This window comes from Spea bombifrons, chromosome 4 (genome assembly GCF_027358695.1).
Source record: "Spea bombifrons isolate aSpeBom1 chromosome 4, aSpeBom1.2.pri, whole genome shotgun sequence".
Classification (NCBI taxonomy): domain Eukaryota; kingdom Metazoa; phylum Chordata; class Amphibia; order Anura; family Pelobatidae; genus Spea; species Spea bombifrons.
Genome location: NC_071090.1, coordinates 9,757,459 through 9,773,738, shown reverse-complemented (window position 1 = coordinate 9,773,738; position 16,280 = coordinate 9,757,459). Strand labels below are relative to the sequence as shown.

The following is a 16,280-nucleotide window of genomic DNA, read 5'->3' as shown; positions in this document are numbered from 1 at the left end:
GACACACAAGAGAATCCTGAGCTGGGGCGAATCTCCTAAGTGACATCTCTAAGTGAGGAGTTACAAGCAAAGAAGGAGTTAAAAAGCAAAAAGGAGGGGAAAGTATACATCCTTGTTATTCCATATATATTTATATATATTTTGCACCTTACTGTCTGTTTTTGCCAGTTATTTGAGCTATCCCCATTGCCAAGATGTCCTCCATGTTTGACAATGCGGTCAGGTGTACATCTTGCTCAATGTATGCAATCCTTGATCAGCGCTTCGAGGGTGCATATTGCTGTGCGAGATGTGTGCAAGTTGCTCATTTGGAAGCACAAATCTTGAGTCTAGAGGAGCAACTGGCAACACTGAGATCTATTGATAACTTGGAGAGGAGTCTGCTGCTCACTGAGCAAGCTCTCTCGCGGGTAGAGGTGGGGGAGGATAGCGGGATGGAGGTACAGGACAGTCAGGCAGCTAGCTGGGTTACAGTTAGAAGGCGGGGTAGGGGGAAAAGCGCCAGGGAGGCTAGTCCTGATCTAGCACACCCCAACAAGTTTGCCCGGTTGGCAGATGAGGGGGATGTTAGTTCAGAGTTAGCAATACTGCAGCAAGTCACTGCCTCTGACCTCCAGAGCGGTGTCTGCTCCAGTAAGGAGGGAAGGACGAGCACAGGGCAGGCCAGACAGGTGCTGGTAGTAGGGGACTCTATTATTAGGGGGACAGACAGGGCAATCTGTCACAAAGACCGGGATCGCCGAACAGTGTGTTGTCTGCCTGGCGCTCGAGTTCGGCACATCGCGGATCGGGTTGACAGATTACTGGGAGGGGCTGGAGAAGACCCAGCTGTCATGGTGCACATTGGCACCAATGACAAAGTAAGAGGTAGGCGGAGTGTCCTTAAAAATGATTTCAGGGACTTAGGTAGCAAGCTCAAGGCAAGGACCTCCAAGGTAGTATTTTCTGAAATATTACCTGTACCACGTGCCACACCAGAGAGGCAGCGGGAGATTAGGGAGCTAAACAAGTGGCTCAGAAGCTGGTGTAGGAAGGAGGGGTTTGGGTTCATGGAGAACTGGGCCGACTTCTCTGTCGGATACAGGCTCTACGGTAGGGACGGGCTGCACCTCAATGGGGAGGGTGCAGCTGTACTCGGGGAGAAGATGGCCAGAAGGGTGGAGGAGTGTTTAAACTAGGGAAAGGGGGGGAGGGAAACTACAATATAGAAGGGGAAGATAGTATAGATAGAGAGCTGGGGCATATAAATGTACCTGGGGGTGGAGCGGAGGGAGGGGTTAGAATAGTTAATAGGGATAGGCTTGATAGGAGAAAAAACCATACACCTCTAAATTGTATGCTTACTAATGCCAGAAGCCTGACCAATAAAACTGGCGAACTGGAGTTAATAATGTCTGCAGAAAATTATGACATAGTGGGTATAACAGAGACATGGTTGGATGATAGCTATGACTGGGCGGTTAACATACAGGGTTATAGTCTATTCAGGAAGGATCGAAAAAAACGAAAAGGGGGAGGAGTTTGCCTTTATGTAAAGTCCAGCCTAAAGGCCACACTGCGGGAGAATATATGTGAGGGAAATGATGATGTGGAGTCATTATGGGTAGAAATATACGGTAAGAAAAATAATAAAATACTGATCGGGGTTTGCTATAAGCCACCAAATATAATTGAGGCAGCAGAAGATCAATTATTAAAGCAAATAAACAAGGCAGCAAATCACAATGAGGTGGTTATTATGGGGGACTTTAACTATCCCGACATAAACTGGGAAACCGAGACCTGTGAATCTCATAAAGGAAACCGCTTTCTGACTATAAGTAAAGATAATTATCTGTCCCAAATGGTACAGGACCCAACCAGAGGGGGCGCTCTACTGGACTTAATATTAACCAACAGACCTGACAGAGTAACTAATGTGCAGGTCAGAGGGCACCTAGGAAATAGTGATCACAATATAATACATTATAACTTGTCGTTCAATAAGGGAACTCTTAGAGGAGCCACAAGAACTATGAACTTTAGGAAGGCAAAGTTTGATCAACTAAGAGAAGCCCTTAACACTGTAAATTGGGAAAATGTCCTCAAAAACAAAAGCACAGATACTAAATGGGAGATTTTTCAAAATATCTTAAATTCTCACTGTGAAAAGTACATACCGTATGGGAATAAAAGTGTCAGGAGCAAGAGAAAACCAATGTGGATAAATAAAAATGTAAAGGTGGCAATAAATGGCAAAAAAAAGGCATTTAAGCTACTAAAACAGGAAGGCAGTGAGGAAGCACTAAGAAGCTATCGGGAAAAAAATAAAATATGTAAAAATCAGATAAAAGCAGCAAAAGTGGCGACAGAAAGACTCATTGCCAAAGAGAGTAAAACAAACCCCAAAATGTTCTTTAACTATATAAATAGTAAAAAGGTTAAAAATGAAAGCGTCGGCCCCTTAAAAAGTAATGAGGGAGACGTTATAGACGGGGATCAGGAAAAAGCGAATCTATTAAATATATTCTTCTCTGCTGTATTCACAGAGGAAAATGAAATACCAGGTAATATACAGCAGGATGAGATAAATGCCCCAGTACATGTCGCCTGTCTAACCCAGGAAGAAGTACAGTGCCGCCTAAAAAAAATCAAAATAGACAAATCACCAGGTCCAGATGGCATTCACCCCCGCGTTCTAAGGGAGTTAAGTAATGTAATAGACAGACCCCTATTTCTAATATTCAAGGACTCTATAGTGACCGGGTCTGTTCCCCAGGACTGGCGCATTGCAAATGTTGTGCCAATATTCAAAAAGGGGACAAAAAGTGACCCGGGGAATTATAGGCCTGTTAGTTTAACTTCTGTTGTATGTAAACTGTTTGAGGGTTTCCTAAGAGATGCTATTTTGGAGTATCTCAATGAAAATAAATGTATGACTCCATATCAGCATGGGTTTACAAGGGATCGGTCCTGTCAAACTAACCTGATCAGCTTTTATGAGGAGGTGAGTTCTAGACTGGATCGGGGAGAATCGCTGGATGTCGTATATCTTGATTTTTCCAAAGCATTTGATACGGTGCCACATAAAAGGCTGGTACATAAAATGAGAATGCTTGGGCTGGGGGAGAATGTGTGTATGTGGGTAAGTAACTGGCTCAGTGATAGGAAACAGAGGGTGGTTATTAATGGTACATACTCTGAGTGGGTGACTGTTACTAGTGGGGTACCACAGGGGTCAGTTTTGGGTCCTATTCTTTTTAATATATTTATTAATGACCTTGTAGAGGGATTGTATAGTAAAGTATCAATCTTTGCAGACGATACTAAGCTCTGTAGCGTGGTTAACACAATAGAGGACACTGCACGATTACAAATGGATCTGCATAGGTTGGAGGCTTGGGCTGGGATGTGGCAGATGAGGTTCAACACAGATAAATGTAAGGTTATGCACATGGGGAAGAAAAATCCAGGCTGGGAATATGTATTAAATGGGAAAACACTGGGGACGACTGACATGGAAAAGGACTTAGGAGTCTTGGTTAACAGTAAATTTACCTGTAGCGACCAGTGTCGGGCAGCTGCTGCTAAGGCAAATAAAATCATGGGGTGCATCAAAAGGGGCATGGATGCCCACGACAAGGAAATAATTCTACCATTGTACAAGTCACTAGTCAGACCACACATGGAATACTGTGTACAGTACTGGGCACCAGTGTACAAGAAAGATATAGTGGAGCTGGAGAGGGTTCAAAGACGGGCAACCAGAGTAATAAGGGGAATGGAAGGACTGCAGTACCCAGAAAGATTATCAGAATTAGGGTTATTTAGTTTGGAAAAAAGACGGCTTAGGGGGGACTTAATAACTATGTATAAATATATAAGGGGGCAGTACAGAGATCACTCCCAGGACCTATTTATACCCAGGACGGTATCTATAACAAGGGGACATCCTCTACGGCTGGAGGAAAGAAGGTTTCTACACCAGCACAGACGGGGGTTCTTTACAGTAAGAGCGGTGAGACTATGGAACTCTCTGCCAGAGGAAGTGGTAATGGTAAACTCAATAAAAGAGTTTAAAAGGAGCCTGGACGTGTTTCTTGAAAGCAATAATATTACAAGTTATGGATAGTAGATTAATAGGGACAGAACGTTGATCCAGGGATTTATTCTGATTGCCATATTTGGAGTCGGGAAGGAATTTTCCCCCTGGTATGGGGCAATTGGCATCTGCTTCATAAGGGTTTTTTGCCTTCCTCTGGATCAACACGGTAGGGACACAATATGGATCAACACGGTAGGGACACAATATGTATATAGGTTGAACTTGATGGACTTTGGTCTTTTTTCAACCTTATGAACTATGTTACTATGTTACTAATGACATAGGCAGGCTGTTTGGGGGCACTGACAAGCTGTTTGGATGCAAAGATGGCACAGACAAGCTGGTTGGAGGGACAGATTACACATACAAGCTGGGGGACACTGACAAGCTGTTTAGGGAAAAAAGATGCTTAGTAAATCACCAACATGTTCCAGTATTATTCATCTCAGTTTACTTTTGCCAAAACACATTTTATTGCATTTCATTTGAGGTGAGCACTATCCACATATACAAGATTGTTGTTGGCTTGGGATATAGGGTAGTGTTTTTATAATGTTTTAGGTAAACAAATCACAGAATTATGATGAAATTTATTGAATTCTCATAGCTTGAATAAAGGTATGACATGAGGTATCCCATCTATATCAGTATAACTTAATCTATGTAGCAAATTCCCTGCATAATTATTTACATATTTTGAGAAACTATAAGCTCTTCTTCTCCAAATAACAGATTCTTCTCCTCAGACTCTGCAGGAGCGTCCACCAAAATGATGTGGTGATGTCCTCTCCCTGATCCTTCAATCAGGGAAGAAGACATAACCAAAAATGCAGTCATTTTGCCCTAACTTGAACTAAAGGCAATATGGTGGCACTTCACAAAGATGACGTCTGCCATATTGCCCTGAGTTCAAGTTAGAGCAAAATGATGGCATTTTCATGATGTCCACTCCCCCGATTGGAGTATCAGAGAAAGGAAGACACCGCAAGTGCCACCATTTTTGTGGAAGTTTCCAACCGGGTTATGTCTGCAGAGATGTGGACAAAGGAAGAAGATTGAAGATAGCAAAATGCGACAAGATAAAAGACATAAGATGCGCATTCGGAAGTGGTCTGCAGAGAAGGTAGAGAAACATTTAGAAAGTCTGAGAGATAATGAAAATGAAAGTGTGAGGGAGTGAGTGTGAGTGAATGGGGGCCCACGTATTTCAGACTGAAATTCAGAGCTTTTTGCTTCGTTTTCATCCAATTCGTCGGGGGGCTGTCCTCGTTTTCGTAGCTTCCTATGAAAGGCCAAATTTACCATATGTTTGTTAATTTGCAGTTCGTACAAATCCAAATCCATAAGTCTAATTGATACAAATTTATGCACTTATTCTTTCAACAAAAAATAAGGTATTAAGAAGTTGTGAAAAAGGTAATCAGGGAAGAGGCATGATTTCTTGAAGCCAGTATTAATTAAATCTTACTACTTTTTATTGAGGGCTTTAGATCTTATAAGACTGAGCGCCAAGGATCTTTTATGGTCATGCCTTTCCCACAAGTATGTTATTATTCAGGCTCATATTGTGTTTATATTTTAAATACAACTGATGATTATATTCTGTAATTAAAAAAAAAATGAATATCAAAACTGCATGTATGGGTTACACTAAACCACATTATATGCAAGTATATATATATATATATATATATATATATATATATATATATATATGTATATTGTTATTTGTTTTTGAAGAAGTTTATAATACAGTTGCAAACATTAGTGATTACAAGAGCAGTGATAGAAAATCATTTTCATTTCTTGTACAAATTCTACAGACTATATATATATATATATATATATATATATATATATATATATATATATATATATATATATATATATATATAACATGGTATATATAGTATATTTATGTAACTGGTATTTTGAAAAATATAGACTTAATCTATCCAGTAAAATATCTTTTAGAGACTGAATCTGGTCACGTTGCAGGTCTCTGTAGACATTTACCCACCATAACTTATGTTATTGACATTTTCATTTTGGTTTTAAAGTTTTGTGGCAGTTCAGATTTGAATCTTTTGACATTTGTAATATCTGTGTATATCTTCTAGAATCCATTCCTGCAATTTACTGACCAAGGCCAAGAAAAGCTATTCCATTATTCTGTTTGTTTTTGCATTTTTATATATTAAATTTTATAAGATGAGAGAAAAAGGGCCATTATTGCTTTGTTGTGTCTTAAACAAAGCAAACATGTCTTATCGGAATGGTACATATTACTATAAAGCACCTCTCCTGATAACCAAATGAAATTATAGAGAAAAGAACATCAATGTCCTATGTAACTACTAATATGACATATAAAAACATTTAAATTAATTTTAGTTTTAACAAATTTAGTATCATGTTGCAATGTTTGGGACCCACTGTTTAACCCCTTAATGACAAAATGCATTGTTTTCAATGGGTTTAGGGACCGCCCATTGTCCTTAAGGGGTCTGACCAAGGGTAAAGTAATACATTAAGAACGTGAAAATCCAGCGACACAATACAGACTTAATAGTAGTTTGCCGACATCTACAAAAAAACAGTAGGATATTGGATTGTACTAGAAGAGGTAATAGTAGCAGGGGAAACTATGTACTAATAGATCATTTAGAATATAATCAAGGAATTAAAATCCAAGAGTCGCATTTTTAAGAAAAAGAGGAGAACCAGAACAAGATGGTATGAGCTCAATTTGAAAGTAGAAGATAGTAATAAAAAAGTTACTTTACAGAAATGGTAGCAGATTATGGAAGTAATACTTGCAAGCACTGTAATGGAATTCAAGAAATCTTAAGATTTGCATAAGAGTATTCCAAGCAATAAATTAGTAAACAATCTTTCAGGTAAGGACAGTCTAGATGGGCCATTTGGTTCCTTATAAACATTTTTGTTTTGCCAGTTTAGCTAGAATTTCAGGGGTCTAATAACATTTCTTGAACTTCAAGTTAAATTAAGTTAACATCATTGGCCAGAAGAGGGCATTCTTGTCATCCAGTCATTCTTTTTGCTGCATTTGTAGATTTGCTTATGTCATCTATATTCTCTCCTCCCATTGTTTCGCCGACACACAAAGAGCTGTTATGATGAAAATTGTGCGGATGCTTTTTTAAAGCAGGAATTATTTATTCTTCTTAAAAAAAATATGCAAACTACAAGTTGATGTGGAAAAACTATTTTTTTTTTACTATTAAAACGGATTCACGATATGGACTTCCGGAGCTTCAGAAAGGCGTGGATATGGCAAGTGATACATTTATTTTTCCTCTGTAGCTGGGTCTCTGGGCAGCTTCGTTATTCTGTTGTTGAGGAATCAGATCTGGGGACTGTTGTTGGAAACATAGCTCGGGATCTGGGTTTAATACTGGCAGATATCCCTAAACGAAGACTACAGCTGGGATCCGAAGGAAGCAGGAGACATTTTTTTGTGAACCAAGCAAATGGAGATCTAACTGTGATAGAAAGGATTGATAGAGAGAGTCTGTGCGGATCTAGCATTAGCTGTCTGTTACATATTGAAGTCATTGCAGAAAATCCTCTAGAACTGATTAGCCTTGAAATTGAAATTGTTGATATTAATGACAATTCCCCTATTTTCCCAAATCCTGAGCATATTATAAAAATCACAGAGCTAGTGGAAGGTCCCGGTGCCCATTTTTCTTTGGAGACTGCACAAGATATGGACGTTGGTGTTAACGGTATAAGTGAGTATTCACTGAGTCCAAATCCTTATTTTTCTTTGTCTGTGAAGAATCGCAAAGATGGAGTCCTTATACCTGAACTAGTCCTTGAAAAGGGTCTGGACAGAGAGAGTAACACAGAACATAAACTAAAAATCACTGCTATTGATGGTGGTGACAATCCAAGGTCTGGCTCCTGCCAAATAACTGTAATAGTTATTGACATCAATGACAATGCACCAGTATTTGAACAGTCTGTTTACAAAATACATCTAATGGAAAACCAGTTATTTCAAGCTGTTGTGATAGACCTTAATGCCACAGATCCCGACGAGGGTTCTAATGGGGAAATCCTGTATTTTTATGATTCTCATATTCCAACTTCTGTGCAAGAAATATTTGGTTTAAACCCACAGACAGGGGTTATTTACATCAAGGGAACTGTCGATTATGAAGAATCTAATTTTCATGAGTTAATCATTAAAGCAAAAGACCATGGAGTCCCCTCGTTAGTTGGGCGATGTGTTATTCAAATTGAAGTTGAGGATGAAAATGATAATCCTCCAGAAATTACATTTACTTCTATGATCAACGAACTGCCTGAAAATGCAGCCCTGGGAACTGCTGTTGGTTTTCTTAGTATAAAAGATAGAGACTTTGGTAAAAATGGAGAGGTACAGGTGGAAGTTTCTCCAAGCATTCCATTTAAGGTGAATCCTTTTAAGAACCACTATTCATTGGTCACTAGTGGACGGTTAGACAGAGAGAAGATTTCTCAATATAACATCCATTTGACTGCAACTGATTTGGGTTCACCACCTTTGAGCTCACAGACTAAAATCACTCTTAATATATCAGACATTAATGACAATCCTCCTGTATTTGTCCAGCCCTTTTATAATGCTTTCATAAGGGAAAATAATGATGCTGGGAGTCTATTATGCACACTGTCTGCGTTTGACCAGGATGAGGGAGTCAACGCTGAAGTGACATATGGTGTTATAGAAAGGCAGATAGATGGTTCTTCTGTCTCATCGTTTGTCTACGTCAATCCTAAAAATGGCAATATACATGCACAGCGTTCCTTTGACTATGAACATACACAGGTTTTGAAGATAACTGTTAGAGCAGAGGACTCTGGAAATCCAAAATTATTTTCCAATGTTACAGTATTTATATTTATTTTAGATGTAAATGATCACTACCCCACTGTATTTTACCCAGAGCTTTCAAAAGAGCTAATAGCTAACGAAAAGATCCCAAGGTCCGCATCTGCTGGATACTTAGTTGCAAAAGTGTCTGCAGTAGATTTTGACTCCGGACACAATGCTTGGCTAAATTATAGTCTTATTGGAGATTCAGATACTTCTTTATTCCGTGTATCAGCCGATACAGGAGAAATAAGACTCAGCAGAGGTTTACAAGAGTCAGAAAATTCAGAGAAAATCATTATTTCAGTAAGTGACCATGGGAACCCACCTTTGTCAACGACAGTCACCATTTTCTTTAATATAGTAGATGACATTGTACAAGAAAATCCTACATCTTATGGTTTCATTACCAAGTCCAAACCCACGTCAGATGTGACCTTGTATTTAATTATTTCTCTGGTGGCCATTAGCATTGTTTCACTAATCACTTTCATTATACTATTAGTAAAATGCATAAAGAAAGAAAATTGTGACATGGGAAACTGTTGTTTTCCGACACAATTGAAACCTTTTACGGAACAATACCAGCCAACTCTTTACTTGAACACAGATGGAACCTTAAAGTACATGGAAGTAAGAATGGTTCCAGCAGAGGCTCAGGGACAATGTTACCAGTCCTGCTTCACTCCAGCCTCAGAGAAAAATGATTTGACTTTCACGAAGCCTCTCAATTTCCCACACTTAAAAGATATAATTAATGAGACAGATTCCAACCCTGATACATCTAAGCCACATGACAACAAACAGGTAAGATGTATTTTTATGCTGTTCTGTTGAATGAAAATTTCAATTTTAAGAAAAAAATATTGGAATCATTTAATTCTCAGGTGAATTAGTGATTATATATATATATATATATATATATATATATATATATATATATATATCTATATAAATAATATATATTTATATATATTTATACTATATATGTATATTATATATATATATATATATATATATATATATACTTACGTATGTATAGAGGATTAAGTATGTCTTGGTATCAACTATACATTATATAAAACAATGAAATGTTTCTGATATATAAAATAAATATTTCTCTATATAAAAACCCTGACATTGACCACTAGTCTAAGAAACATATCTATTATTGTGATGTCACATATCTATTACTGGCAATATATGCTTTCAAAAATAGACATGTTTAATTTATTTGAATAATTTAACAAAATGCAAAGTCAGTGAACAGAAGAAATCTAATCAATATTTTGTGTGACCACCCTTTGCCTTCAAATGTATGAAGGATAAGTATCTGCTTACACTCCTTAGCATTGAGTAGACCATTCATTCTGACCAATTCTCAACTCCACTTGTAGAAATGCAGCCCCAAACTCGCAAAAAAACTCCACCATGCTTCACTGTTGCCTGTATTCATTCTTGAAACCTCTCACCAGCAGTGTGGTTGAGGTAAGGGCTCTGCACAGGATAGTTAAGTTCTTTTACCCCAAACTCATCCACCCATGTCTTCATGGATGTTGCTTGGTCCACTGAGGCACAGTCATGCTGGATTAGAAAATTGTCTTCCCCCAACTGTTATCACAAAAGTGGAAGCATACCATTGTCCAAAATGTCATGGTATACTGAAGCATTTTTCCTTCTGAAGCAAGATTTTCCTTCAACGGGCGCAGCCCAAAGCCTAATTTCAATAATTAAGAGGTGTGTCCCAATACTTTTGTCGATTTAGTCGTGCACAAAGCAAGGTCCATAAATACATGGTTGGGTGTGTTTGGTGTAGAAGAACTTGACTGGCCCGCACAGAGCCCTGACTCAACAGCAATGTTGGAAAGCCAAATAGTACACTACTGCACACCAACCAATTTCTTGCAGCCAGGTGCTTGGTAGCCCAGCAGAGTAACATACAAAAATACACAAGTAGTTACCAGCACTCAGGTCTTCTTTTTAAATAATGCAATGATGCTCCATTATGGTCCCCTCCTTGAGAAGAGGAGGTGACAGAGCCATGTTATTGCTCCAACGTGAGACTTGGATTAAGACTCTTAATACCCTCCTACCAATGGGACTAAATGAATATATTTCTTTTTCCTCATTTTTGGATACTCGATGAAATCGAGCATAATTCTTTTTCTATGGAGTTATGCTCGTTGCATTTATGAAATCTCAATATGTTCTGTTTTTTATTCATTGCATGCATGATATTTCTTTGCAGTCTGCAGAATTCTTTGTTTATTATAGATTCTTGTGGTGTGGTACTATGTATTTTTTAAACGTACACATTTTTCATTCTATGTGCACTATTTAGTTGCTGTTTCACTGAGAAGTTTTTCTCTTTTACTTATATCACCTCACATGATTATTCCCCATAGGACATATATGTCCAAGGAAATTCAGTATATTGAATGGAACGGTTTTGGGTTCCGCTTGTTGCAGGGGGGATGTTTTACTAGGTACACACTATGTTTAACTGGGGATATGCACATGCTGTTCTGGTGATTCCAGTCTTTATTCCCACATGATGATCATTTGAGAGGTGGGGTAAGCCACTCCTGGGGTTTATCACATTAATCACTGCTGTGCATAAATTGCTTTACTTTGCCACACAGCACTTGTCTTGAGAAAGGAACGGAGGTGGTCCAAAATGTTGGCCGTGCTGATTCAAATAAACTAGTGTTTAATGCACTTAGGCCGTGCTGATTCAAATAAACTAGTGTTTAATGCACTTAGGCCGTGCTGATTCAAATAAACTAGTGTTTAATGCACTTAGGCCGTGCTGATTCAAATAAACTAGTGTTTAACGAACTTTACTACAAAGACCCGTGAGTGCCCATTTTTCTTTGGTTATATATATCTGGCTATTTTTGGAGCACCCGGGCAAATAAAAGCCTGTGTATACTAATAGTATTTCTGAGTGTGCAGCCGCTCCCTTTGATTTGTGTATATATATATATATATATATATATATATATACACACACACACACACACACACACACACACACACACACACACACATACCATTACATAAGTTTTGGAAGGTAAATGTGATGGAAACCCTTCCATTTAAATTTCAGGTGTAGTAGAAGTATTATTAAACACTCATCAACAGACACCAGACAAGCCAGAAGGCTTGTTTTTCCCTCAGAAATCTCACATACATACATACACATACACACACACATATAGTGAAAGAGGGAAATAACTTTTAGTTGTTACGTTGCCTAAAATTGCTGCCATACTGGAACAGTCACAATCATGCTGAATATGAAAGGGGAAGTTATGTTATTCAGTTTTTCATTTTATTGATGACAGCGGTAAGCTTAGGGTTGGTGGGTGCCTAGATGCTGTTTTTATTTGGCCCCTTTCCATAACTAAAACACATGAACATAATAACACACAAACTTGCACATGCATACACATACATAATATCTCCTTCCTTTCCCAGTTGCCACTAAACCCAGGGTCACCCTTGCCACACAATACACTAACATACACACACATATTGACAAACACACACACACTCATGCTAACACTATCCACTCACAAACATCCTAACACCACAAAAATATACAGCATACGCTTACATATACATACATAAACAGTTAAACATGTTAAACAGATACATACCCACTTATTAACACCATACTTAATCATACATTGCTACCTCCTTATTATCACATTGCTGGATGTCTGAATGCCATGTACTCACTTTAGTGTGCTGCTGAATAACCTTCTCTCTAATTAGAAATAAAATATGTTTTTACTGGTGACCTTACATTTCGTCAAACACAGAGCTTCAGTGTGAAGTGTTGCAGGATATGTTGACAAGATTAACTTAATAATATATAGAATAATAATGGGCAGGTCTGTCTTCCAATAATTAGAAAATATTCAAACATAGATCTGTTTTCTTATTGCATCTCTCCTCACTGTAATCCATTGACTCATTCACCCTCTCGTCTTTTCTCTGCCTTTCAAAAAAGAAAAAACATGAAGATCTTGTTTTCTTTTGTGATGTAAACCCATAAATATGTTGCTCAAATGTCATACAGAGGCTAACATTGCAAAATATCTAAATTCAAGGGGTTGCAAAATGTACTTTCAGAATCTTACCAATGCTTGAATGATTTTAAGTTATGTTTCTTTGTAGTTGGGTCTGAGTCTCTGGACTGTTTCATTATACAATTGTTAATGAGGCGACTCTATTCACCTTTGTTGGGAATGTAGCTCAGGATCTGGGATTAAATCTAATATCTCTAGGAGAGGATTGCGTTTGTAATCTTATTTTGACGTAAACAAGAAAAACCGAGAACTGACTGTGAAAGAAAAGCTTGACAAAATGGTTTTATGTTAATTGGTAACTGATTTGTTTAATAGATAAGAAACCCTTTTCAGTTTTGAGATTTTTGACATGATTGTTAATTTCCCTATTTTTGGAGCCACTGGTTGTATTGTGAACATTACTGAACCAATGACAAGTCCTGCAGAGGATTGTGTTTTTTAAGTGCACCATGAGGTGCAACTGATTATAATGGGATCCACCTTTAAGAAATCTCAAGGCAAGTCATTCACATGCCTGGGAACGTCTGAGCTCCAGCTACCCGGAGCCTTCCCTTGTGACAAGGGCAGGACTGCCCACTGATGTCAGTAGGCGGTCCCACTGACTTCTGTAGGCGGTCCTGCTTACATCGTGGGCCTTTTGGATGACATTGGGGGCGTTCCCGCTGAGGTGCAACTGATTATAATGGGATCCACCTTTAAGAAATCTCAAGGCAAGTCATTCACATGCCTGGGAACGTCTGAGCTCCAGCTACCCGGAGCCTTCCCTTGTGGGACAAGGGCAGGACTGACCACTGATGTCAGTAGGCGGTCCCACTGACTTCTGTAGGCGGTCCTGCTGACATCGTGGGCCTTTTGGATGACATTGGGGGCGTTCCCGCTGATGTCAGTGGGTGTTCTTGCTGACATTGCCGGAAAAAAGCAAAATGGGCTGGGAGCGCCGCAGGCATTTACAAAATGGACAACACTGAAAATGAAAGGGACCATCATATGTGTCTAAGTCTTACACACATCCATTTTGCTATATTTAAGTGTCCTTGCTGTGCTCGATACAATGCACAGCTTTTGTTACTTGTTCCCACCATGACCAGCCTATGAAATAGTTGGCTAAATGCTGTTCTATATGTTTATATATGGGCTAGATTATTTCCTACCCTGCACTGATGAGAAGCGATTAATTAAGGATTAGCTACCACTACTTCAAAGGCCGTTTCAGGTGCTAAGGAATATTTATTTAATTCTTATAAAATACAAGATAGTTGATAAAAATGATATTTCATGAATTATTTTTGTATTACATTTAACAAGACATTGTTTTGATTTCATTATAATATTTAATTCATTGGCTTAGTTCAAATGACATGATCATTGTAGTGTGTGTGTATGTGTATATATACTCACACGCTTTGGATTTTCCCTGTAGGCTTTCAGGATAGGCCTTTCATGCCTGTGTAGTTGGCTCCGCCTACTCCTTAATCACTTTTTTTTTTATTGGGCTAAGAACTAGTATTATATGCATATACCGTATTTGCTCGATTATAAGACGAGGTTTTTTTCAGAGCAAATGCTCTGAAAAATACCCCTCGTCTTCTAATCGGGGTCGTCTTCTAATCAGACCTCAAATAGAGGTCTGATTAGGAGACTAAGATCCAGATCCCCCGCACCGCTGCAGGGGACCTGGATCCTCCTGTCTCACCCCCCCCCCCATACACACACTTACCGGTGCTTCGTTCTGTATTGCCGGGGCAGCGATCCGCGCAGCCGGAAGGAGGTGGAGTTGGCAGCGGGGGTTTGTCTCCGTCCGTCGCGTATACCTTCCCCCGGCTGTCAGAGATCAGAGTTCCCCGCACCGGTGCGGGGAACACTGATCTCTGACAGCCGGGGAAGGTATTCGAGACGGACGCAGACAAACCCCCGCTGCCAACTCCACCTCCTTCCGGCTGCAGCAGAAAGAGACGTTAACCCGCTGCCCCGGCAAAACAGCATGAAATTGGAAGCACCGGTAAGTAAGTAAGTAAGTGTGTGTGTGTGTGTGCGTTAGTGTGTTAAATGGGGGCATAGGGCATTTCTGGAATGCCTTATACCCCTATTTGCCACAATGGCACTTAGGGGGTTAAAAAGCATATTATGGGGCAGAGTGGCATATAGGGCATTTCACCTCCCTATTTCACTCTGCCCCATAATATGCCTTTTAACCCCCTAAATGCCAGAGTGGCATATAGGGGTATAAGGCATTTCTAAGGGGGGTAAAAATGCCTTTTAACTCCCTTAATGCCACTCTGCCTCCTGGAATGCCTTATACCTCCCTATATGCCACTCTGCCCCATAAAATGCATTTTAACCCCCTAAATGCCAGAATGGGATATAGGGGTATAAGGCATTTCTGGAGGCAGAGTGGCACATAGGGGGTCAAAAGGCATACCATGGGGCACAGTGGCATATAGAGGGTTAAAAGGCATATCATGGGCCACAGTGCCATATTGGCGTGGCAAGCCTGGGGGCAGATGTGCGTTACTGGGGGACAGGTTGGAAAATACAAGGAAATAAAAATAAAAAAAATATTTTTCTCAATCATAGCTTTTATTTAAAAAAAATAGTTTACATGAATTAACATTTACTGGTAAAACTTTTTTCCTATAGGGTCGTCTTATATTCAGGCTTTTTCTTTTTTTCCTAAGTTAATATTCAGATTTTGGGGGGTCGTCTTATAATCAGGGTCGTCTTATAATCGAGCAAATACGGTATATATCTACTGCATGTTAACAATTGATTGCTTCATTTTATAAAAATATTTAATGTTAAAGTATCATTTATCCCAAGCACAATTTGGTGCTTGATGTCCATGGTATTGGAAGATATATACATACAAATCTATAAAGTTCTTAGAGATTGCATACAACTCAAGAATGTACATATGTCTTTACATAAACAACTTAATGTGTGATGTTGCTTTGCCTTTTGGCTACCGTCTAATATACTGGCTAGAATTACACACAATATTACCGTAACTGTTTAAGATCACATTTAAAGGCTACAAGAATTGTCGAAATTATTACAACTGACCACTAGAGGGCAATCCTGTCATCCAATCATTTCTTTAGCTATTCTTATAGATCTGCTCACGTCACCCCTCCTTTCCCCTCCCCCTGCTCTGTGAATCATCCTCCTCTTTTTCCTCTAACAAAGAAGATCCATTATGATGTGGATGTTTTTCTCA

The 16,280-nt window shown here is 39.0% G+C and overlaps 1 protein-coding gene across 16 annotated transcripts in view; it reads left to right on the top strand.

Moving 5' to 3' along the window:
* LOC128491197 (protocadherin gamma-A4-like) overlaps positions 1-16,280 on the top strand; it is a 216,430-nt gene that overhangs the window by 91,547 nt on the left and 108,603 nt on the right. For 2 of the 16 annotated variants that reach the window (XM_053463448.1, XM_053463446.1), the window contains exon 1: positions 7,332-9,776. The exons of the other annotated variants lie outside the window; for them this stretch is intronic. In XM_053463448.1, the coding sequence (XP_053319423.1) occupies positions 7,347-9,776 (2,430 nt within the window). In that variant the 5' untranslated portion in view covers positions 7,332-7,346. Of the gene's footprint in view, positions 1-7,331; positions 9,777-16,280 lie in introns of those variants that run through there. 16 annotated transcript variants of the gene reach the window in all.